Source organism: Amblyomma maculatum, chromosome 3 (assembly GCF_055883805.1).
Source record: "Amblyomma maculatum isolate TAMU_Amacu chromosome 3, ASM5588380v1, whole genome shotgun sequence".
NCBI classification, from domain to species: domain Eukaryota; kingdom Metazoa; phylum Arthropoda; class Arachnida; order Ixodida; family Ixodidae; genus Amblyomma; species Amblyomma maculatum.
The window spans coordinates 36,447,527-36,474,268 of NC_139346.1; the positions used below are offsets into that span (position 1 = coordinate 36,447,527).

The 26,742-nt window shown below is 45.0% G+C and overlaps 1 protein-coding gene across 1 annotated transcript; it reads right to left on the minus strand.

Moving 5' to 3' along the window:
- Positions 1-449: 449 nt before the first annotated feature.
- Positions 450-26,742, minus strand: LOC146194524 (uncharacterized). Its single transcript, XM_084596070.1, has 5 exons — positions 26,629-26,742; positions 25,591-25,748; positions 12,367-12,440; positions 11,951-12,034; positions 450-683 (listed from the first exon to the last, which is right to left on the minus strand). Exons 1-5 carry the CDS (start codon positions 26,740-26,742, stop codon positions 556-558), a joined length of 558 nt encoding a protein of 185 aa, XP_084452196.1. The 3' UTR covers positions 450-555.

A 26,742-nucleotide genomic window follows, 5' to 3' on the forward strand; every position in this document is an offset into this window, starting at 1 on the left:
TAATTATCTTACCCCTAAACAGAATACATTACTAATTTCTGTGATCCAAGTAAAAAAAAAAGACAAAGTACAATCCCCAAGGCTATATATATATATATATATATATATATATATATATATATATATATATATATATATATATATATATGCAGTTAATTCTTTGCTGTGTGCGGCCTTTATACCGTGGGTCTGCATAACTCCGCAAAATATCTTATGGAAAAAAATTAGTGCATATCTAGCACAAAAGGCAGAAAACAGTACCGATTAGTGTATGAGTAAAGTGCGATATTCTTTTGATGGCACTCGGCATTGTTTCATAATTTTTCCTCGTTATAGCTCTGATGAAGGTTGAGTGTTAGTAATAGTATACTTCACGTACCGCCTTAACCTGAAGCAAACAAAGGTGACGTTCCGTGGTAGAATACATTACTAGAATGACACTAGTAGAATGACACTTAATTCTGTATTTTTGAGAAGTACAAATTATTTCACAGTAGCAATAACCAACATTTTTTTTATTTTTATTTTTCAATTCGCATGTTTCTCTACTTTTACTCAGGAGCAGCTCTTGTCATAGATCTGGTAAGTCTCCTTGAATCCGCAGAGTAGTTCGAAAACATATGAACAGCAAGGGTGCGCTTGGCTAAGCTGATTCCCTGTCACCCACATGCTGCATCCAGTCCCTGCAATTGGAAAAATATTTAATCACCTATATTGAAATAAGACAACATGGAAGCAAAGTACCTCCATCGTGCAAGCGTGCAAGTAATTCTGGCGCCTTCAAACAAAAATATTCACACCGTAGCCTACACACAATGATGTTTTAATCTTCAAAAGGTACTGAAAGCTGTACAATTTTTGGGATAGAAGTGAGGACGCTAATTATTTTTGTCGACTTTGTGTACAATTGACATTGTAGTAAGTAGCTGCGATTTCGAAGAAGGCATCTTAAATTGCTTTAACTTGAATAAACGTGGAGCTGGGTGTTCCTGCGGGAAGTCTGCGACGCCGTTTGCACACAACAGCCCTGAGGAAGGTGAACGCAAACTCCTGTATATAGGGTCGAGAAGATATGGCGCTCTCTACAGAAATCAGAAGAGCAAATTTAGCATTTTAGTTTCCCTTAAGGAAACAAGCGAATGAAGAGAAAGGCGTAGAGAAGGAAAAGTACAACGATACTATTGATGCACTTAAAATATTACAAAGGGCAGCTCTGCGCTTTATATTCAACTGCTATGGTGGCATGCCATGCACTCACACACATATTGTGAGCCCTCCACGGATCTCCTTTCATTTGTACATACCATGATCTTCTTCTTCCTCTTGTACATACCATCATCATCGTCCCGCGGTGCCGGCTCCGGCGCGCGCTTGGGTTTTCTCCATCAGATTAAACGCTGACACGGCATACCTTGCCTTGCCTTCACGACCTTGCCGTCTGAACCTGGCCTTCTTTCACAAGTGGTGGAGGTGAAATTCGATCCCCTTGCTGCCTTGTACCCTGCCGCTCGCTGGAGCTACGTTCCGGTCGCCGTTTAACAACTACCATCGTCATGTCAACCGAGAGCAGTCCCGACCCGGACGGACCCTCTACCTCGGCTACACCGCCGCCTCCGATGGTGCCCACACGACAACGCGACCCGTAGCTGTTCGCTGGTCGTCGCGACGAAGACGTCGATGACTGGATTGACACATATGAACGCTGCAGTACCTACAACCGGTGGGATTATCCTTTGAAATTTCTGAACGTATCTTTCTACCTTATTGAGGTCGCCAGAAATTGGTTTCTTTACCGCGAGCCCCACACCACAAACTGGCCCACCTTCAAGCAGCAGTTCCGACAGTACTTCGCCGACCCGGCTGTTCGGACGGAGATCACCAGGAACAAGCTCTTTACCCGCCGTCAAGGTCCCGATGAGTCCTATGCGTCATACATAGAGGCCATTCTTGCACTATGTCGGCGTATCAGTCCCACCATGCCGGAATCTGAACGTGTACACCATGTCTTGAAGGGAATCAATTCTGTGGCTTATACCACCCTAGTTGCCCAAAATCCATCAAGAGTTGACTCCATTATAACGACCTGCCAACGCCTCGACCAGCTACAGTCCTCCCGATTGCAGCCCGGCGTCACTACTGCCCCTACCTCTACTGACCTCGATCTACGAGCCATGGTTCGAGCAATAATCCGCGAGGAGCTCCAAGTCCTCAGCCCTTTCTGCCGGCACGGGTGCGATCATTCGTCTGCTCCTTCTAACGACGCCGGCCTCCGCCACATCATTAAAGAAGAGTTGGCCACTATCAAGCACCCTGTCACACCTGATCCTCCTGCACCTCGCCCAGCACCGACCTTTTGTTCCCCCACCCCAAGCACCACCCTACAACCACATCAACGCCATGACGTCGGCTCAACCGAGCCACCCTATTACGCACCTTGGCACCCCTCTCGCCCAGTGTGCTATTATTGTGGAATTCGAGGTCATATAGCTCTCTTTTGTCGCCGACGCATTTAGAACGATCGACGTGGTTATGACGGCTTCGAAAGTTACATACCTGCATATTATCAGCGACGACCAATTCCCAGCCAACCTCGTCGATTCTCTCCCCCGCCGGTATCCTCGTCTGAACCAAGTGGGGCTCATGTATCCCGACGCTGGTCCCCTTCCCCATACCGCCGCTCTGCTTCGCCACTTCGACCAGCAACAACTGTTCCTGTCCATAATTCTGAAAACTAAGCGATGCAGTTTTCGGAGGTGAAACTGCACTTTGCGAACTTACAAAAAGTCCTCCTCGTCGCCCGTATAATATGATTTCCGTTTCAGCTGAAGGATTACCGGTTGAAGCTTTGATTGATACAGGGGCTGCGCTTTCTGTTATCCATGCTGATTTGTGCCACCGTTTGCGGAAAGTAACGACACCATATGATGGACCTGAACTTCGTGGAGCAAATGGCGCCCCTCTGCACCCTTCACCAAAGTGTACAGTTCGAGTTGTTATAGATGGCATCCGCCACCATGTGCTGTTTGCTGTGCTTTCACTGTGTGCGCATTTGATAATTTTTGGATGGGATTTTTTGTCAACCACTTCAGCGTTAATTTCTTGTGGCGACTGTGTCATCCATATGACAGAGTGATTTTTCATCTGACGTTTCTGCACGACATCATTCCCTCATTGCCGCAGCTGATACTGTATTGCCTCCACAGTGCGAAACACTTATTACCGTTGTTTCTGAACACATCAGTGACGGGGATGTACTCATCGCACCATCTCATCGTCATCTTGCACGTGGAATCGCCTTCCCATCAAGTGTTGTACGCTTCCGCAGCAGCTCAGCGATAGTAGCTGCCACGAACACTTCCCGTGAATCCCTCGCGCGGACTAAAGGAACTTCCCTGCCATGCATAATGAATGCTCACCCTATATCCATCATGGTGCTCACTGCACCACTACCTCCACAAAGTGATTCATCGCAAGTCTCTCTTTCCATGCTGTCGAAGACAATCAATCCGAACCTCATGCTGCAAAAACGTCGAGAGTTGCTGCAATTGCTTCAAGCCCACCAAGCCATTTTTGATGCCACTTCCCCACCACTGGGACGGACTAGTGTTGCACATCACCGCATCCTTACCGAAGGTAACTCAATTTTGCGCCGACGACCTTATCGGGTTTCTCTATCGGAACGAAAAGTAATTGAAGAAAATGTCAATGACATGCTCCGCCGCGATATTATTCGTCTATCAACAAGCCCATGGTCCTCCCCTGTAGTATTAGTTAAAAAAAAGGACGGATCGGTAGGATTTTGTGTTGATTATCGCGCACTCAACAAAATTACCCGCAAAGACGTCTACTCAATGCCGCGTATTGATGACGCCCTTGACTCTCTCCAAGGTGCCGAATATTTCTCGACCTTAGACCTCCGCTCAGGTTATTGGCAAATACCTATGCCCGAAAACGACAAAGGAAAAACCGCTTTCGCAACTCCCGACGGACTTTACGAGTTTAATGTTATGCCCTTCGGCCTTTGTAACGCACCCGCAACATTTGAAAGAATGATTGATACTGTACTTCGTGGCCTAAAATGGAGAACCTACTTATGTTACTTGGATGACATTGTTATCTTTTCGTCAACTTTAACCGACGATCTCACGCGCCTCAATGAAGTCCTCACGTGTCTTGCTTCAGCGGGCCTTCAGCTCAACACCAACAAGTGCCACTTTGCAGAGAAAGAAATTAAAATATTGTGACATCTGGCTAGCCATGACGGCATTCGCCCAGACCCTGAAAAAATAATCGCAGGCTTGAACAATCCCCGTTCGCAACGGACTACAGATTTGCGCAGTTTCCTCGGTCTGGCGTCCTATTCAGGCGATTTATAAGGCATTTTGCAACTATTGCTGCACCACTTCATGAACTACTTAAAGCGCGCAGCCCTTTCGTGTGGACTAAACAGTGCAACACTGCTTTTAACGACCTAAAGCACGCCCCCACATCAGATCCCGTTCTTGGCCACTTCAGCGACAGCGCTCCTACCATCCTGCACACTTATGACAGTGGTCACGGTCTTGGCACTGTCCTTCTGCAGCGCGATGCAACTTCGCGTGAGAAAGTGATTGCCTTCGCCAGTCGGACCATGACTCCAGCTTAGAAAAACTACACCATTACAAAGCAGGAATGTCTCGCCGTCGTCTGGGCTGTTCAAAAGTTTCGCCCTTGCCTATATGGTCGGAATTTCACAGTTGTGACCGATCACCATGCTCTTTGCTGGTTATCTTCACTGAAGAATTTGACAGGCAGACTTGGCCGTTGGATTCTACGCCTACAAGAATACCATTTCGACGTAGTTTATAAATCGGGTCGGCAACACCAAGACGCCGACGCTCTTTCTCGCTGCCTGGTTTCGGAATCAGCCTGCTGTTTTTCTTCACAATGCATTTCCACCTCTGACCACAGCCGATCATCGCTTACACTGACGCATATCACTGCAGTTTCGTTTGACGGCTCTGAGAAAAGCACGCTCTCCGCTCACAGCAATTAGCTGATGCCTACTGTCGGCCCATCATCAACCGCCTTATCGGCGCTTCGAGCCCACCCAGCGCTAGGCTTCGCCGACAGCTTCGCAATTTCAAGCTTTAAGATTGCATACTACGCCGCTACGTGTATTATCCTGATGGAACTAGCTGGCTCCCAGTCGTACCACGTGTGCTTCGAACACGTATACTAGCAGCTTTCCATGATGACGCTACTGCAGGTCACCTTGGTTTTAACAAAACATACGACCGCGTGAAAGGACGACTCTTTTGGCCTGGCTTGTCTACCACCGTAGCTAAATACGTTGCTTCCTGCCACCTGTGCCAACGTCGCAAGCGGCCGACTTCTTCCCCCGCTGGTCTCCTACAGCTCCTTCCCTGTCCCGCCACACCATTCGACGTAGTCGGCATCGACTTATATGGTCCCCTACCTCTCTCCAATGGGAGTAATCATTGGATTATAACAGCTGTCGACCACTTTCCACGCTATGCTGAGATGGCCCCTGTACCGAGTGGTTCTGCTGAAGAGGTAGCTAATTTCTTTTTACGGTCAATTGTATTGCGTCATGGCGCTCCTCGGGTGCTTCTAAGTGACCGCGGGACGGCCTTCTTATCGACAGTCGTATCCGAAGTTCTTCGTGCGTCATCTACCCTTCATAAGACAACCTCAAGCTACCATCCCCAGACTAACGGTCTGACTGAGCGATTTCACCACCGCACCCTATCGGATATGATATCCATGTACATCACACCGGATCATCGAAATCGGGATACTGTTCTACCATTCGTCACATTCGCCTATAATACTGCAGTACAGCGGACTACCGGTTACTCCCCATTTTTTCTCGTTTTCGGCCGTCCTCCCACTACAATCCTTGACACTTTCATCTTCTCTAGGCCCGACTACTCCTCATCATTACCAGCCCAGGTTTTATCCCGTGTGGCCAGATGCCGTCATCTTGCCCGCCTCAACACAGAAGCGTGCCAGCAAGACCACAAGAGTCGCTACGATTCGAAGCATCGCGTGGTCTCTTTTCGTCCTGGTGACGAAGTACTGCTCTATACACCACTGCGCACCCCTGGCCTTGGTGATAAATTTCAGCGCCGCTATCTTGGTCCCTACAAGGTAATCAACCAAACTTCCCCAGTAAACTACCAAGTCACACTTGTTGATCCCCCAGCTGACCGACGTCACCGTGGAACTGAAATTGTTCATGTATCTCGCTTGAAGCCGTTTGTGCGCCGCGGCACATCGGTTGGTTAGGAGCGGCCAGGCTGAGTGCTTCCGACCCCCCGGGCAGATTGTGTGAGCCCTCCACGGATCTTCTTTCATTTGTACATACCATGATCTTCTTCTTCCTCTTGTACATACCTTCATCATCGTCCCGCGGCGCCGGCTTTGGCGCGTGCTTGGGTTTTCTCCATCAGAATAAACGCTGACACGGCATACCTTGCCTTGCCTTCACGACCTTGACGTCTGAACCTGGCCTTCTTTCAGAATACCTTTTACGCGCGGTAGAGCTTCACACGCCGTCCAGCCGTTCTAAATTATAAGTATAGCGTACCCTGTCGAATAAAGTTGGTTCAGACTCACTGTCAGTTTAGACTCAGACTCAGTCCTGTGTCATCCTTTCATAGCCCCCGTCTTTTCTCGCGTTGTTCGATGTAATGGCTAAATTAAATAGCCTAAGTTGTTTCCATTTACTGCTTACTAACGCACTAAACCTGTCCCCCATAGAGATTTCTTCATGCCGACCCACACAAGACAAATTGGTCACAAACATGCGCTCACCCTTGAAGAATTCGTTTTCTACAGTAATATTTTGTGTTGTTCCTTTTTAAAACGAGTTGCCCGAGTTTGGAATTGCTTACATCCTTCAGTAACTTATTTGGCTTGCCGAGAGCTCTGCACTTACATTCTTCTACCCGTGACAGTAATAATATTGTAATATAATGTTCCCGTTATATGCAAGCGTCATATTCAATGTATTACTTTATTACTTTATTGTTACGCTGTGCTCCGCATGCTTATCTTTGTTTTGCCTTGTTTCTGTGAAATTTAATAATTGAAAGTTCAAACCTTAGACACTAAAATTATATATGTACGATTTGCCCTCTTGTGCAATAATTCCGAAAGCGACTGAGAGTATTTCAAAATAAAATAATAGTAATAATCGATTATGGACATAGAACGTGTACATGCTAGAGGTGCCTGACCAGCAGACTGCAGAAAACTGAGCACTTCCCAACTAGGGCTCTTGCCACAGGCTTCTTGCGTTCGCGAAAACGTCAATGAAATGGCTTTGTATACAGTCTCATTTCACGCGCACACTGCTGAAAAGGTGTCCAGGAAATTGCAACACTGATCGCACATGGCTGCACAAGAGGCCATTTAGCTGTGGTGGTGAAATGGCAAGAACGGTTAAATTAGAAGACCTGTGTTCGGTTGCTCACAGCCTCTATACCCAGGTAGCACAAGACAATGATCCAATAATTGAAATACATCGGCAGACGGTGTTCCTGCAATGCTCCAGCATTAGACGATTTTCTACAGCAGGTTTTGCCAGTACACAACAAATCCAATGATGACCCAAGTTTCACGTTTTCCCGGCAACATTCGTACCACCGTTATCAAATACTAGCAAAACTGGACTTGTTTGTCGCGTCCTCCTGGTATTGGACTAGCCTTTTTTAAAAACTAGTGACATTGGACCAGTCTGTCATGTGCCCGTAATATATCGGACTAGCCATATTTAAAAATTGGCAACATTGGACCAAGTTGTTACGTGTCCTCCCAGTACTTCAATAGCCGCTTTTAAATATTGGTGACATTAGACCAAATTCTCTAGTGTTCAATCGATACAAGTTTAGCTTTTCCTACCGATATAGGCGGTGCTGTTTCTGAAACCTTTCAACATTGGAACAGTTTCTCTTAGCGTTCTTCTGAGACCGGTCATGACGGTTTAAAAAACCGTAGACACTGGACCAAGTTGTCCCCTGGTCGCCTGTTTTGCAAGTGCCACGCTAAAAACTTAGCTATGACAGGTTGCGAAAAAATATAATGCAATGATTAGTCAAATCAAAACATAATTGCAGATTTTTCTTATTTAGCAGGTATCAGAAGCTATTTCAAGGCATTTCTGAAAATGACATCTGAGGCGAATGAAATTCAAACGCGTTCAAAGCATATTCCTGCATTATTTGTTGAAGCATTTCTTTATTTCCTGCCGACATTGGTGTAGTTATTCTTTTCTGTGTAAATCATTGCCCTCTTTCTGAATTTTTATCAATATTCCCATGCAACTGTTTTGGCTTTTAGCGATGTTTTTTACTTGTACCATGGTATTTATTCAACAACGAATGTGAAGTAATTATCAGTTATAATGTGTGTTCATTTTTGCTTGTTCTTGCGTGATGTTGCAGCACGTTTGGGATCAGTGCCAAGTACAGCACTTCGCCTTATTTCTAGCTAGCCTATAGTCGCCAATGAACGGGCCATATAGCCAGATTTCGCCGACCTGCCAAACTTCTCGCGTAGAAATGGTTGAATTTTTTCAGTCTGCAAGAAAATGAATATATTGACGCTAGCTTTTTTTTATCTGTAACATTCTAGTGTATCAAAAACCTGCATCTGATTTGCTATTTTAGCTGTTTTGATATGATGCTATCTTCGAGTAGCCTTTTTATTCCATCGTGAAACTGTTGCACACTACTGCACATATTATGGAATTGTTTGGAGCTGTTTTGGAGAAACAGATTGCTGACATACGCGCTTTTCGCTGAAAAGTAGCAGCACCAAGAGGCTGTATAAATAAAATTAACACAAAGGGGGGCGAACGGAAAGATTGTGCGAGCCGCGGTCTTAAAGCGCAACCTCCGCGACTGGGGGAAACAGTGAGCGAGTGGACAATAGGAGGAAACAAAATAGAGGTGTGATAGGAGAATGTAGAGGAAATAGGTTCGGATAAAAATAATGATAATAAAGTCTGTACAAGAGCGCGACCCCCCCCCCCCCCCTCCTCGCGGTAGCGTTAGTACTGTTTGTCGCTGCCTTCAAGGCTAGAGAAAAAGGGAAAAGGTCTTTCCCACTGAGACGCCAAGACCCTACTTGGTTTTTCAACAGTTGGCGTTCAAACAGAAAAAAACAGCGCGTGCCGTTTCTCTGGCCAACCGCCTCTTTCGTAATTCAGGTTACAGTTGCCTTTTTGCTATCGAGTGCTTCTCCGTGTCTTCAGCGCATCTTCTAGACATCCATGGTCGCACTGCTCACTTTTCAACTCGGTACATATGGAGCTCTTCGTAGTCTGCGGAAGCCAAAATACACTCTGACACGTCTTGACATCTTCAGCGTAACGAAAACCTGGCCTATACTATAGGACCCTATATGTAACACCTCCCAATTATCCTTTTATGTTATCAAACGTTTAGACATTAATGTGTGTAGTTTATGAGCCAGTTTGTTTTCGTTCAGAAGAATAGAAAATCAGAAAAAAAACTGAGAAACGTTTTCATAACAACTCTTCGCGAAATGTCTAGCTTGCAGTCATGCACAATGCATTACACAATGCATTTCATCTTACGTCTTTGGTAATATTAATCATCGATCACATTGACCATCACTGGTGGTCTATCACTATTCGTTCACAAGAGAAGTCACAAACTATTCCTCTTTCAATGCAACAAGTCATTACCTTGTAGTTCACATACAAGTGAGGAAATTTGGCGCAACCTGCAGCACTGCGGCGAAGTATTTCAAACTTGTTGAAATCTCGTCATTCTTTCTGCTCGGGTCGTTACAGCCACTGCTTAGCGCCAGAAATGATGACAGTGATAATTTGCGTATGAAATTGTCTTAAGGAAGTGTGTAATCCTTTCATGTTCCTTTTTTGCATGCAATCGTGTTGGCGACATAAATTCCTTAAAGTGCGAAATTTCTGGTTCCAGGTAGTTCTGCCGATGTTGCTCACAAATATGTTAAAGTCAGTGCACAGTTCAATCCAGGTGATCGAAACCAACTCAAAGGACTCCACTAACCCGTGCCACATAGCCCGCATAAATTTGGATCGTTAAACGATTTACGCCGTATAATATGTCGCATATACAAAAGAATAGTTGCTTCCAAGCAATCTGCGCACGTGTAAGGGTCGCGTATAAAAAGTTCTTTGTTACACTTTTGTTTCAGACATCTTAGTTGTGTATGCCACGGAAAGGTTGCGAATAAGACAAAATTGGGTTGGGATATACTATGTGCAAGGCGTTAAATTAAATGCCTTCACCGGATTATACACCTGTCGACGACTGTGTCACCAAATTTTTATATAAATGTCATTTAGCATTTAATACCAGCAGGATGCCCTGTATGGTCTAGTATAATAACTGCTTCAGTGTTTGTAAGGTATATATGCTACTCACAATATTTTCAACGTACCGCTTGCTAAGGTAGCCTATTCGATATTGTGAAATGTGCTTAAAGATTCCGCACAGGAAGTAGCCCTCACATTTCGTTTATGATTGTAGCTGCGTTTGTGCCTTTGTGTGTGTTTGAGGGGGCAACGAAAAGGGGGGTGAGAAATTCAATGCTGCTTTGCGGTGTTTGCGATATGCTAGAAGCGTAACGCAATTACGAGTTCTTTTGTGGCTATCGATGCTCAGAGGGTTTTTATACACCCCTTTGTCGGCTTTCTGGGATTTCACTGCCCAGCATTCGCCGCCCAGAAGTTTCTCCTTAACTAATAATAAACGGCTCACGACAGCTGGTTGAAAGTCGTGAAAACACTCAGCTTAAACAGAAATGTTCTACGGAGCGGTTATTGCGTTTCTGTCAATGCTTATCGGCGGGTTGTCATATTGACGCTTTTGGAAGCGAATTTGAGAATTTCGCTTGGCACTCAATATGCGGTTGGTTGGAATATGCATGGCGCTAACTTGGAGCACGTAGGGTGGTAACATATATGTTGCAGGGTACTGTATAAAACCAGTGACCAGATTCAGAGTGGTTTGAATTTTTCCGCCTGTAGGATTTGCTCAATATGAAAACAAATCTGGAGAATGGCATCGCGTGGAGAATGGCACTGCTCTTCATCATGATATCACCTAGCCTTTTTCTCTTTTCAGCTCGTCCTGTGTGTCCGCATTGTCCATCTTACGAAGGCTGTTGCATGGCATGATTGTACCTTCTCTTTTTTCTTCATACTGGTTCTTGCTTCCGGAATCTTATGCTCGAGGCGAAGGATTTAAGAAAGTGGTCTACATCTCACCTGCTATTCTGTTCATATGGTCGCGCTGTCGGGAACCCCCTGATCTTCGACGGGAGATAATGAAAGTAAGGATAGGAACTAGCCCTATTAATGGACAAACTTTGACATTGCCATGTACATCATATCACCTAGGCTTCATAGCACTCTGGATGATTTAAACATTGTACGAATAAAATTCCAGTTTTGATTGTATTGAAATGGTGTTCGAATAATGTTGAACGCGAATAGTGAGCACCGTAAGGTAGACCGTACAGCAAGGAGTCATGTACCTGCAGCATTAAATTAAAACGTGCTAGTTTTGAAAGGCGAGAGACGTGCGAGGGAAACTGCAAAGCGTCCAACAGTGCTGGCTTGTGAAAACAATCCATTTCTTCAGTTTTCCACTACCGCTCAAGTTGGGAGCTGAACAGCTCGCACAATTCCAGCAACCCCTCTTAAAACTGTGATTAAGCAGCAGTCTTTCATGACGCAACGCAAAATGTTTGTCAGTCTCTCACAAAACATTGAACGCCTCACTGCGTTGAGGAAGCACGGACTCTTTGTGAAAGGTAAGGTAATAGTGTAATCCCAGGACCGCTCTGAACTTCTGTTCAAAGAACATTTGTTGCGGCAGACGCTGTGCTTTTTAGCTCGTGCTAAGTTGCTCAAGAATGGGAACCAACTCACCTTTTTTAATGTAGCTGTGCCGCATCACCTTGCAGGAATGGCAGTCCCGATAAGATATTGTAAGGTTTATCGAAAAATCTGGGTCTGGAATGAAATCATAAAGGGAAATTTTAGAAATGGATCCGCTGACTACAGCCTTATGGTAGCCGGATGCGGGCCCATTAGTATCGTATTAGCAAAGTTAAGGGTCTTCCACAAGATGATCTTGGCGTCTAATAGTTTTCTACTATATGCTGAGTGTTTTAGCAGTATTGGATTTGTAACGGGAGGTCGTTCAAACAAGCCAACTCTCTGCACAGCTTATTATTCGCTTCTGCCTAAACGCCGAGATCTTTAAGGGCATGAATGGAATGGTGTATTTCAGTTACTCGAACGTTTTGAGCACCTGTGATGCAAAAGCAAGAATCGCTACTCACTATCTGCTGGCACCACGTTGAGAACATTCTTTGCTGTGTATCCAGGCGACGACATCAAGTTGAAAGTGGTATTCCTGAAAGAAAAATGAGAGAGAGAGAGAGAGAAAAAAAAACTTTATATAATGCAAAAAAAAAAGAAAAATAATCTAGAGCTCCCGTGGTTGGGTCCTCAGTCCAGGACTCCCGCGGCCTTTGCTGCCCTGCTGGCCCGTTCAATCAGCCAAAGCTGGTCTTTCGACTCCGAACTGGACAGCGCAGCCTCCCACTGCTCCGGCGTGGCGTTGTGAATTATCGGCACTGCATCTATTTTCTGGCAGGCCCATGTGATGTGATAAATTGTCGGTTTTTGTACACACCAGGTACACGTGTCCCTGTATACGGTCGGATGTATCTTGCTGTATAAAGACAGGCATGGATAAGAATTTGTTTGTAGCTGCCGCCAAGACACTGACTGCTCCCTGTTTAACAACTTGTGGGGCGGAGGATACCGTCTTCTGGTCCCCCGGTAGTGCACCTGCGTAGGTGCGAGTCACTGCCCGGTCTCTTCGGCCTCTGACCTCCCTCTGTTTGCATAACCTCGAGCTATGAGATCGGCCTGGATGTTCCCGGAAATGTCGCCGTGCCCCGGAGCCCAAAGTACGAGTTGTTTTGTGTCGCTTATCCCGCCGGCCTTCAAGATGGCAGTCGCCTTTTTGCCAATCCTGCCGTTGGTGAATCCTCGGCAAGCGGCTTGCGAATCGATCATTACTACCAGCGAACGCCCGGACCTATTGCCCTCTGCGACCGCTAGAGCAATAGCGGCCTCCTCGGCGTCAGACATGGTGCAGTTCCGTAGCGAGGCGCTCATTTTCTCCTTTAGCTGGAAATCTACAACCGTCACCACCGCATCTCTTTCGTTAGAATAAATCGCCGCGTCTACATAGACGGTGTTCTTGTTCGGATAGGTCTTGGCTAAGGCTTCCGTCCTGGCCCTACGCCTACCCTGATGAACGACAGGATGCATGTTCTTGGGGATTGGCGTTACTACAAACGTAGACCGGATCGCGTCCGATATGTCTATCGTTCGTTCAATCTCTAGCATGTGATCATGATAGCCTAGTCTTCGGACGAGAGCTCGTCCCGCCGTAGTGCGTTGTAGCCTCATCTGAGAGACAAGCTGGGCTTCCCTGTGCTCTTCGTATGTGTTTTTTAAGCCAAGGGCCATTAAATTCGCGTTTGCCGTTCTTATTGGTAGCCTCAGCGCTGCCTTGTACGCCTTCCTGAGGATCGATTCCACTTGCTCTTTCTCCGTCTGGCTCAGGTGTTTATAGGGAAGACTGTACGTGGCTCTGCTTACCACAAGCACCCGCACTAACTTGAGCGTGTCTTCCTCCTTCATCCCCTTTCTTCTATAGGTCACTCGCCTAATCATTCTCGTTATCTGGGCCGAAGATCCAGATAGCAATCTGATCGTGTGGTCCGACCTCTGATTGGATCGAATCCACATTCCCAACACTCTCAGCCCGTGCACTTCTGATATGCGAGCCCCGGATAGCATAACGGTGAGGTCAACTTTACTGTCGTATCGGGGCCTATATACTCTGAGAATTTCAGATTTTCGGGCGAACACGAAAGTCCTCTAGCCCTTGCGTAGCTGTCGACACAGTCCGCGGCTGCTTGTAGCCTCTCCTCCCTGAGACCTAGCGAGCCCTCCGTCATCCAAATCGTTATGTCGTCGGCGTATATTGCGTGCTGAATGCCGTCTATGGCATTCAACTTCTCTGCCAAACCAACCAGCGATGTTCAAGAGAAGGGCGAAATTACAGTACCTTGAGGCATATCCTTGTTAGGCATACTGATCCTGTTCGATCGCAAGTCACCGATTCCTATAGTGGCGGTCCTATCCGTAAGGAAGGCTTTGACGTAACCATGAATCTTACGCCCGCAATGTAGGTTGCTCAGACCCGATAGTATGGCTTCGTGACTAACATTGTCGAACACCCCTTTGTGGTCGAGAGCCATGATCACATGCTCTCCATACTTTGGCACGTTGCTAAGAACTTCTTCTTTGAGGAGAAGGACGTCTTGCGTCGATAGCTTTGGCCGGAAACCAAACATTGTGTGTGGTAGGAGATCGTCATCTTCCTAATAGTTTTGAAGTCTGATCATAACGATCCTTTCATACAGTTTCCCTAGACATGAGGTCAGTGAGATAGGCCGCAGATTCTCCAAACATGGCGTCTTGCCTGGCTTGGGGATAGTGATGATTTCTGCTTGCCGCCACTCCTCCGGCACAGTCTCTGCCTCCCAGTGTTCATTCAAAAATTTTGTGATGCTCGCAATCTGTTACGCTCCTAGATTCCATATAATGGCGTTGCCGATCTTGTCTGCTCCCGCCGCCGTGTTCTTGACAGCCATTTTGGCCGCCCCGTACACTTCATTCTTCGTGATCGGACGGTCGAGTTTCTCATTTTCAATTCCCCGATACACTTCTGTGCAGCCGGGGATGTCCATCTCCCCCACGTACCGTTTTCGGATCTTGTCTAGCAACTCCTCCTCGTCTCCCAGGTACTTCTGGGGGCGAGAAACATTTATACAGTAGGTGCACTGAGAACATGTCTTCACGAATTTGCTCTTAGTGGGGTTTGTTTTACTTAAATTTGTCCCATGTTAAAAAAGAGCTGCCCCCGTGTACGCACTTGTAGCTTAAAACATCTCTAATGGAACCTCTTAAAATTTAGTTTAGTCTGCAGTCAGAGCCTTCTTGACCCAGTCAATATTTCTGGGTAATCGAGGAGGCTGTAAGTAAACGCGGCTCGAGACGTGGGAGCTTCAGAAGAGTACACATCCATCTCCATATATAGAAATCGGCACCCGCAGAACAGTTAAATGCACCTAGGAATGCAATTTTTGGGTGCGAACATTAGGAGGTCGAAACGCACCCATTATGACATCCACACCAGAAGAGAAATATAGAATATCAGAAAAATGCTAAATACAGGAAAATGAAGCCTATATTTAGAATACTGCGCAAGCAAACGAACACATATAACATAGCTAAAGATGAGGTATTAGGTAGGAAGCTGCCTCAATTCAATTTTGAACATTTACGACACAAAACCTGTTTCCCAATAAAAATCTGATACGGTTGAAGCCCGGACGAAAATTTTTTCATTCAGCAATCGGTTCTAGAGCTACTCTATTCCACTCTTCTCTAGGCAGGGCAAGGTGAGTAGAATGGTTTTAGGACTAATGGAAGTTCACCAAGAGACACTCAATTTTATCTTATTCATGATTGGAACCAAGCGCTGGTTGTTTATTAAATATTGGTTGCAGTAATATATCTGTTCTTTGAAAACAGCTCTGTTAATGCCAGTTGTACGGAATTCTGAATATATGGCATCAAACGTTTTGCAAATCTTTTGCAATTTATATAGATAGCCGTACAACAAGCAAAGAAACAAGTATCGATATTAAATTAAAGCAGGGTATCATAAAGCCCAACTTTCATTGAAAATAAAAGGGACTATCTTTACGGAGATGTCTTGCCAACTGCACTAGAGAACAATCTAAGTTTTACAAGACATTCATTTGGGCGCATTGCAGTATGTTTTGACAAAGCAATGAAACTCTGAGAACAATATTATTACCTGACGTGTCTCTTGATGCACCACCCACCCAAACAGATTAGAATATTTGGGGAATGAAAGTGTTTGAAATTTGGTCTAAAGCTTGCAGCCCTTTTTTTCCTTGCATTCGCAAAGTGAAATGGTTTGCCATTTTTTCAGCTAAATAGGGAGAAATGCTCACTCCATTAATAACTTATGGCAGTGTTAAGCATGTAGGAATACATTGCCCTAAGCTTTATACAAAATATGCTTAGGATCACTACTGAGTGTAATCAGAAGGTCATTTAGAAAATTTGAAAATGTATCTAACCAAGAATGCCAGAGCGCGGCAAATCACTCCCTGCTGTTTTAAGTCAGAACAATGCGATGGAACTTAGAAAAAGTAGCGCAGAAAGCTAAGATGTAATTTGAAGCGCTAGAGAGTATCTGTTAAATTCATCTATTTGTAGCTTTTAGTCAACTAGAGTGATGAACGCAACTGAAAGATTTTATGAAATTAACATAAAAATATTTTTTTTTTCTGGGATAAAACAAACTGTTTTTTCTCCATTAAATATAATTCAGTATTTTTTCTTCTAAACTTTGTAAGCGGACGTAGAAATTTGTGAATAATAAAAAAGGGACAGAACTGATAACGTGCTAGGATTTGTAAGCCACTGTGAAATATAGGTAAGAGGAAAGTAAGTCGGTAATTATTGGTATCGATAGAATTTCTTTCCTTAAACTATAGGTAATGTACAGATTTACATTCATCTTGGAAAAAAACACATCAAAAGCAAATTTTGAAACTGTGAGCCAGATGTTTGCATAAGATATTGAGTACCCAGTACGAACTGAAACACATTTAGTGTCACAGTTTTAACTATTGTAAAATGAATCGAAAACTGATCTAACTTGAACCTCTTTTGCAGGATTAAAAAACGCATGAGATCATCGGGTTCCCCCCCCCCCCCCCCAAATAGAAAACTTATAACATGCCCTGAGCCGATTAATGAACTAGGTGCTTTTCAGGAGTCAGTGCACTGCCAAAATGCTAAGACGAAAGCTTTTCTAGGCTCATGGAACAAAATATTGGGCTCGAGATGTACGCGAGATCTGTGCGTCGATGTGTCACTTGCTAATAAATGATGTTTTTTAAGGGAAATTAACTTTCAATCATCATGTAATCTCCTTGAATTCAGTCAAAAAGTTTGTGTGCTTTGAAAGAAAATTTAATGTTTAAGAGATCAGCATTATGCAAAATATTATTGTAATTTTGTGTTGAAGTAGTGATGTATGTTTTTATTATGTATTTCTTTAGTGTAGTACGATAAGTATTAAATTGACTTAAAATTATGGTCTTTTCATTCAAAGAAACCAGGTACAACAAAATTTTACGCCTAATTGTCCGATGCAGTTCATGACTTATTGAATATTTAGGAGTTCTCCTACCTTCACTAAAGATACTAGAAATGTTTTGATATCTACAGGCACTGGTAATGAAGAACTAGCATATCTGGGACGTCTTGTATTTTCCTCAGCCATTCGAATTGTTACATTGGTAATTCTATTCTGGAGCTCTCTCAATTTGCAGCAGACGTTGGCTGAATAAAAATAGGTTATTTTGTTTACACAATCTTGTCCTTGCTTTTCAGCAATAGCAAGTGCCAGAAGGGGGCCACTGAAGCCAGATTAGGTGTTCGTGTGATCAAAGTAAATTTACAAAAAGGAGCAGCAGTGATTAGAATGACTGAGGTAATGGCGTTCTCAAAACCACTCGAAGTGATGGGCGCCTTGATGTGCTTCTGTTCGTTCGCACTTAGCGGCAAATCTATTCTAAAGCCACCTACTCCCATTACAGGGAAGCCATTTTCAGAGATGAGGTAGAAACCTTGCCGTCAAATGATAAAAAGCTTGCGGCATTAACACCGGCCGACACACAACACAGGTACGACGCACTCTCTTTCACATGAATTGACAAGTAATTTAAAGCCAAAACATTGCTCACTAAAAGAAACTGTGACTTGACTGTCTAGGTCTGCTTTATTAGCATTCTTTGACTACAGTCTGGGAGGTTAACTGCATTTGCGACGAATGATTGCGTTCTTTTCAGGAAACTTCAGGTAACAAAAGAACTTGAAAAGCAGAAAACACTAGATATGTAAAGCTCCACCTCAGTCGTTTTATTACGATGTGTGTAAGCATTTAAACTAAAACACATTCGTTATTTTGCCTTATGGCATGACGTAGCTGCGCGTTCGCCTCTTGGAAAGAGGTACTAGAGCAGGCAATGATGAAATGATAGTCTGTTCTAACAACTTCGAGAATACTGGTAATATTCAGTTTGTGTGGTTGTGCTGATTATTAGTCTTGCTGCTTTCATACCTACGACACACGCTTGCAGGCTTTGCATACCGGAAACGGCACGCTTTGAACGTATTCCCAGACATCATACAAAAACCTGGATTAAACTGAAGAGAACTGTAAGAGAGTAAATTGTTTTCCAAAACATTTACCTTTTTTTTTATAATGCGGCCAATCGCGCTGTAATCCATTTTTGTTCGCATTTGTGTAACTGGCTACCTTGTGCATTTATCATGCCAGCATTTTTCATGTTTCTGGTTTTTCTTTTATAAGCTTTACTTTCAAGAATCACCTGTCGGTCTCGCCCAGTCGAAAAAATCTACAGAAAATTTTCTGATGTTACGACAGAATTTCTGCGCGGTTTTTGACGGTAAACCTGTTGTGACAACAGAAAATTCTGTGGTAACATCAGAAATCTCTGTAGTTACAACTGAAAAGTGCCACAGAACTACAGACAACAGAAATATTCTACCGAAAAACTACATAACTACAGAAAGCACTACAGAACAACAGACAAATTAGATGGTTACGACATAACTACAGGATATTTTGTCGTATTTCTGACAAAGTTCTGTAGTTTTTTTTCGCCTGGGCGTGTAAGGAGATGAGTAGTCAAGCTGTGTTTGCAGCTTTCAGGCCCGGCTCCCAACACCTTTGGCGGTGAAGAAATGCTTACCCATCTATCTAAAGGTTCCTTGAATGTGTTAACATGAATATATTCGTTTCTTCCAATGTCATCCTAAGGGACGACTAAAATAGTCTTAGTTTTGGTGTCCATTTATTGCATTTCTTTTTATTTCTGGACGCGCGCCATAACAGAATCACAACAACCTCACAGCGCAGCTCTGTACGGCTTTGTCTCAGCTGAGGGAAGACTCAGAGGAAAGCCAGCTCTGTGCAGTGGAAAATAGCCTGAAGGATAGAAATAATACACGCTAGTTAAAGGTGTTGCTGGTTGACGCCTAAAATTTGATTGAAGGGACTCGATGAATTTTATGTTTAGCAAGTCGAAATGCATGAGCACCTAACTTGGTAGCTTTAATATATGGGCTTAGAAATTCGCTTGTTAAGTGTGCAAGTTTCGAAAAACCTTCATCCTTTTTCCGTCGCAAAACAGTATGTATGATTATTTATTTGTTCACTCACATTGGCTACATACAACTATTGTGTGTAGTATCACATATCAAATTATTAAAATGAAAACAAAAACACAAACAACAAGAAACTTTGCACAAAAGCAGGCAACAAATATTGAGTGCGAAACACTAATTAGCAATGAAAACATTTATAAAAAGAAATTTTAAAATATCGATACTTGGAAGCAGAACACTAATTGGCGTTGGAGCAAAGAGTACATTGATGCTAAGTTTATGCAATCCTAAATTTTCTTATGCTGCATTATTACTAAAAGCACATAAAACCAAAATATTAAGGACTTAATAAAATATTCAGAATTTAAGAATGTGGAAGTATCTCTGATGTTTGCAACGCCATCAGGAAGGCTTTTAGAAATGGCTAATGACACTCGGGCGAACAGGCAATAGCATGTTTTAAGAGTTGGTTACAGAAAAAAAATGAAATAATATCCAACGCAACATAACACATATGCATTGATAATATGCTACTGTATTCAGAGGGCCAGAATGAGATATAGAATGAAGCAGTTCGAAGAGACGAATTTACAGTCTTCAAAACCAAGCCATGTTGTCGAGAAATGAACTTGCATTGAACTTGGATTCAACACACGTGGCGCTAACATAATGGCGATATATCAATGAAGCCATCTCCACTGATATGAAAAAAAAATATTTCTACAAATACCGAAGTATATTATGTGGTGGTAAAACTGTTATCTAACAAATACAGGATTGGTGCAAGCGTTTGCGCCTAGCATGTGGCCTGGAGTCCTTCGACCCAGACGGCGTGTTCGGTCAGTCGGATAAGCCTAGCTCAATCTCAGGGTGTGAGCTTTACAGTAGTCTCCTAAAATTCTTGTTTTTTATCTCTCGTAATATAGTGTAGCAGTATTGAAGAAAATAAAGAGGGTAGCAGAAGGCAAGGAGGAATACGAGGGGAAGGACTGTTGTGTTGGACGCGCAGCCGTTGACCAGCCGAGCTCCCTGCCGCCTCGGCTGTTCAGAGCTCCGACGTCGAACTCCCGTCGTACCAAACTGGTAGAGGTGCTCGATGCGCCTACCCTCGCGACTCATCCTGAACTGCTAGAGCCTTGCTGAAGCCGTTGTCTCGCTGGTCTCCCTCCCGTTTCCGTGACAATGCAGCAGACTAATGAGAAGTAGTCCGGTGATGTGCCACCCACAGCCTCGAACGCGACGCTACCGTTTCGAAAGCCTTTTTCTTATGCCGGTGAAGAAGGGGACAACGTTCATGAGTCGATCCCTCATTTTGAACGTGTAGGCCACTTCAACCGCTGTAATTCGGTTGCTAAGATCGAGAATGTCGTGTACTTTTTTACGCAGACCGCCTTGATGTGGTGCAGAACCACAAAAACTCCCTCACAACTTGGAAGGGTTTTGTAGAACCGATGATGAATGTTTCGGCAATATAACTCGAGAGGCACTTGTCAAGAGTGCCCAGGCAACAGGTGAAACTTGCACCACCCACATCGAGGTAATACTGAAATTATGCAGGACTGTAAACAGCCGGATGACCAACGAAAACAGGGTAGGCTATCAGCTAAAGGGCATTGCGGAAGAGTTCTACCACTTCCTCATTGCCAAGGACAACTTGAGTTCGGTCACGGACATTATTCGGCACTGCCCGACATTCGATACCCTCATGGCTCGCTGCATTACACCGAAGCTTGGACGGCTGGCAAATGCAACCACCATGGCCAGTGTCGAATATTCCCCATCCCAAAGTAACCTATGCGCCATTTGTGCAATCGTTCCGGATGAGATTTCGCGACGTGAGCAGCTTACCCTGCCCTGTGGCTGCGTAGATGAAGCATATGCTTTCCCAGGTCATGCGCGTGCGTGCCCGCCGAAGTCCAGGTGTAGAACAGTGAATGACACCGACGTCGCTTACGGCTAACACCTGGACACCCTTGACGAAGACCGGACAAGATGAATGAGCAGTTCTCTTATCATCAGCACAGAGACCCTCGGTCTTGTCTTACTCCAATCGCACATCGCGCCGACCGCTGGAAAGCTAAACCGTCCTGGCAATCTATATTTTGATACTAGTCATGCCCTGCCATGCAGGAGCCCAATGAAGTGATGCTTTTTGATCGGCCTATTCCCGTGTGCTACTGGTGTGGTGTCGCCAGTCACAGTTGCCGCTACTGCAATCACCGCGTGCTGTTCACGCACAATCATGCGATGACATCGAACTGAACCGCCATCCTACACCGACTCTTGTCGACCAGATCTTCCTGGCCGGAGGAGCCGTCGAAGCCATTCTGCTGTTCCCCCCCTTACCACAGCCCCCACCCTCGCCACCCTTGCAGGAAAGCTAGTCAGCGCGGCCGATGGAGGTGAGGTGGCGGGAAGATGTGCGCTGCTGCCTAGTATTCCTCCGTGTGCGTACATGTAGGAGAACAATGGCAATGTGCTCGTTGGCAATGTGTCTATACTGGAGTTATTAAATACGGGCTCTACGGTTTCGGTGATGAGCTTATCATTAAGTGAGGGGAGAGATATTGTATCCGGTTAGGGTATGTAGCATTAAATAGTTGGGGGCACAGTAATTCCACCGGAGTTTGCAATACTGCCGTGATATACGCACGCTGTTATCTTAAGAATTGACTTCCTGCGTATGTGAGCTCTACAGTGGATTGCCGAACGGGGGCGTTAGTGGCTCTTCTAAGCGCAAATTTTTGAAAGAGTCAAATTATGAAGACGTTCTCTGTGTTTGATGAAGTCTTCGTACCACCCCAATCTGCAGTGTACGTCCAGGTGTCACGCTCCCTTGCCATTAACGACTTATTTTAGGCTACTACTGTACCTCTTCATTTACAGTGCGTCAGTAAAAACGTGTTAGTGCCGTATGCTTGTTTTCCGTCCTAGAGGGCCACACCGGAATGTGGATTGCAAATATCTCACCGGACCCGGTTGTTCTTCCAGCTGTCGCGAAACTATCGCCTCATGTAGCATAGCTTTCCCTAAATATGACTCTTGTTGCTGCCTCTGACAGCCCCACTATTTACTCGCGCCTGATGACCAGAACCTTTCTCCGATGATCAGCGCATTGTTGAACGCAACACAACTTCAGATCTTGAAGAAGCACTTGTCCCAGCACGCCTCCGATTTTGATTTCGGGCAGTCCGGCGGACGGCAGCGTTTTCTGCTGTCTCGCGCACGCCATAGGATTGACACGGGATTTGCCTATCACATCGGCCAAACGCCATACCGCGTGTCGCCGTCAGAGTGCAACGTCATCACCGAGAAAGTATATGAGATGTTGAACAGGCAGGTAATTCAGGCACCCTCTAGTCCTTGGGCTGCTCCCATATTGGTAAAGAAAACGGCGCAACATGGAGGTTCCGCATCGACTTCCAACTCCATCACTAACAAGAATATGTATCCTTTCTCGTGCGCTGAGGATGTGACAGATTCCTTTTCTCCGCGTCTTATATTTTCTTCTGATTGCGATCGGTGCACTGGCAGATTCCAATGAGCTAATCAGTTTTTTGGGGTAGTATTCTTACTTTCGACGGTTTATCCCGCGATTTTCCGATGTCGCCTAACCTATGACATCCTTTTTCCGAAAGGATGTCCTTTTTCACTGGACTTAAGACTATGACGCATCTTCTCAGCAGTGAAAGTTTCTACCTGCATCATATTCCATACTGCGGCATTTCTATACCTCCGCACCAACGGAACCCACCCCGACGCAAGTGAGATTAGTTTCGATGCTGTGCTTGTACAACGTTCCGGAAACCGGCGAACATGTAATTGTGTATGCTAGTTGTTCTCTCAGTAAACCTGAGCGTAACTAGGCGGTTATGGAGCAGGAGTGGCTGGCCGTAGTTTTCACCGATCAGAGGTTGCATTGCTTCCTCTATGGATGCTGTTTCGTGGTTGTGACGCACCATAATGCCCTATGTTGACTAGCCAGCCTTGGTGATCCATCTGGTCGTCTGGCACGCTGTGCCCTTAGTCTGCCGGAGTACGACTTCACTGTTTCACACAAGAGTGGCCGCCAACAAGCTGATGCACTTTCTTTCACGTCTTCCCCTTCCTACTACCGAATCTGACTCTGCCGACTTCGATCACTACATCGTCTCCGTCTTAGCTTAGCGGACTGCGCAAGAGACTTACATAAGCAATAAGCCACTGCTTGTAGCTGCGTGAGATTCCACAGTTACCTGGCCTTATGGTCTCCTTTATGGCCTCCTGTAGAAAATGGCTTACACAAACACCGGCACGATTGTTCTGCTCGTGGTTTCCGAGAACCACGGCTCGTGCGTCCTGCGTGTTTGCACGACGACCCGACTTACGGTCACTAGGGCTCTGCACGAGCTCTCTACAGTGCCCGTGGCCGGTTTTATTGGCCGAACATGCGCCAGACGACTGAGCGATATGTGGCGAGCTGCAATGAGTGCCAGAGGCAGAAACACCCTACGTACATGGCAATGTTACATGGTTTGCAGAATCCTGTGATTTCACCACGTGGTGCATTCGAGAAAGCTGGAATCGGCCTCACGGATCTCTTTTTAAATCTTCCGTCAGCAATCGTTGCATCGTGGATTATGCCGACGACCTCAACCGCTACTGCGAAACATCCTCTCGTCCTTCAGCCACCACGAACTGATCACTTGTCTCTGTTCATGGTCCGTTGTGTCGTCCTGCGTCATGGACCTCCACCAGTGATCATGAGTGAACAATGTCGCCAGTTTATAGCAGGTGTTGTGGAAGGGCTTGGTTTATGCGCGTCGCATTTTCCACACTCCTCATCATATCACCCTCAAACCGAAGGTCTGAGGGAACACACAAATCGCACACTCGTCAACTGCTCTCTCTGTAAATCTTAACTGACCACAAGAAGAGGGATATCATACTGCCCTTTATAACGCTCGCCTTCAAAATTGCCACACATGCGATGACAGCTACAAGCGTTCTTTCTTCTATATGACCGTGCTCCTCGGTAGTGTCTTGATACCATTAATTCTTACTCCAGCCATGACGAAATGGCTTGGCGTCTCAGCCCGTTGCAAATTCTCACTTTGCAAAACTGATCTAAAACTCAGTACGACAGCCGGGATTGTCATGTGTTTTACGCCCCTGAAGACTTAATGTTGCTTTGGCGACCACTCCATAAGGGTGGCTTAGCCCAGAAAATGTTGCAATAATACGCTGGCTCTTATGGACCGCGTCAGCGCCTTGAACTGCTGAATATCACCCATGCCCACAAGTGGGTATCGCTCAGCGTCAAAGAAAGTCGTCCTTGCCGCCTGGATGAAGCCTTGTCACTGCCGTGAGAACGAGTTACCACCTCGCCCTAGGAGGCTTCGCCTCTCCAGGGAGAAAATGTCGCTGTCTGAAGGAGATAAATAAGCTGATAGTGTTCTGCAATTTCTTTACAGCTTACTAGCATGCCAACATTCAGAGTGTACTGAGTGGTATAGCCTATACCTGTAAGGTGAAACGGCGGGCGAGCTCATAAGCCCCTTGATTTTCCTGGAGGTGCGATAGGTGTGCTGTTCATATTAGCCGGATTATTTCGTCATTCTTACATTTTTTCAGTATAATGTTTGTTTGTGGAGATACAATTTCTTTGGGAAGTTGCCTGTTGTTTTTGAATCAGTTATGATTGTAGTAGCAATTTGGCGGGAACATTAAGCAGTGGATATGCCTCCTTCGATTGAAGGATAGGCAACATGACGGAAAAAGGAGGGTAAGAAGTAGCGTGCTGCGGCAGCGTCCCTATCGGTATCTACAAAGAATTAGAAGAAAGAGACAGGCAAGATGTCTAGGAGAGGGAGGAGTGAAGACGCTTTGAGGGTGATGAGTGGAACAAAATGATTGGTGTGGAGGAGAGAGCAGGCGAGGCGCCTCCAGATTCGGTTTGCTGCATGGCTGCTTCTAAAGGCCATTTTTTTAACACCGTCATCTCCGAGTAGCTGTTTTGACGCTCTTCAGTGTTTAGTCGGGTTCATTTGGAGGCTAATTTACATAGGCTGCATTTACTAGTGTGGCCTGTAAATTAGTTAGTAAATATACAGACAATTTCAACGCATTTGTCTCCGTTTGTGACATGTGGTGAGCTTGAAGATGCATATTAACCAGAAAGATACTCAAAAGCAGCGACTTACAGTACTCCGTCAGGTGGAAATTCGAATACAACAACGGCCGAGTCCCCGACAAAGTCACCGGTCTGAGTCCCTTTCACGCACTTGGCCTTTCCGCCCAAATAAGGGTCGTATTCGAAGTCACGGTACATCAAGTGCCATGCCTGCTCCAGAGGAAAGCACTGAAATAATAAAATGATTGATAGCCCATGGTTTTAGGATTTGATGTGTTGTGGACTTCGTGAGGAGGATGTAGAATAGGTTTCTCTTTGGTAGCATGATTAGAAAAATGTTTTTCGCAGTAATTCGCAATGGACAATTTTATTCTTCGTTACAAGCATCATTGTTCACCAACCACGAGGAACGGGCTCCAGTTAATGACATAATGCAGAATAAGGCGGAGGTCTTCGCATGCTACGACGGAGGGGGTAGCTGCTAAGCTACAAATCCGAAAATTCTAGGCACCAGTTCATTTATCTTGGAACCTCTTGTGTTCCCTCAGAGACGTAATGAATACAAGGCACTTTCGGCTATTTGTTGGTAAATATATCAGGTTTAACAATGTCGTATTTCTGGCGCATTATTTTATTCTTTGCACAGTAGACAGCCATTTTGAAAATTTCGAAACGTGTAACTACGCACACCGGCAAAAGCTGAAGGACTCTGCACTAGCGCGTCATGGATAGCAAAGCAATGTTTTTAATTCCCAACACATACCTTATTTATTCATTAAACTGAACATGATTATTACTGACCGACTTCTGTTATCAAAGCTGTCAGAGAAGAAAAAGATGAAATTTATTGCAATATGGGGGGGGGGGGGGCGGGTCGTGCCAAATTCACCGATAACCACGTTTCAGCATTTCGAATAAAACCCCAATCTAAGTATCTAAAGCTGACAATTTTTATCTGCCATGAATTTGCTGCTTCCAGATGCATTCATTTATCTATATTGATCGAGTCGTTGATAGATTTTTTTCAATGTCATGAAGCCTAAGCATAGGATACTTAAATTATTCTGGGAAGTTTTTAGAGTGTTTTGAGTGGGCAGAAAAAAATTACCTCTGACTCGTCCTGGAATGGGCCAAGATCGGGATTCAGGTCGAGTAGGTGCTGGCCCGCCACGAATGGCAGCAGGCTGACCAGCAGGGGAAGTAAGGCTAATGCGACAGGCAT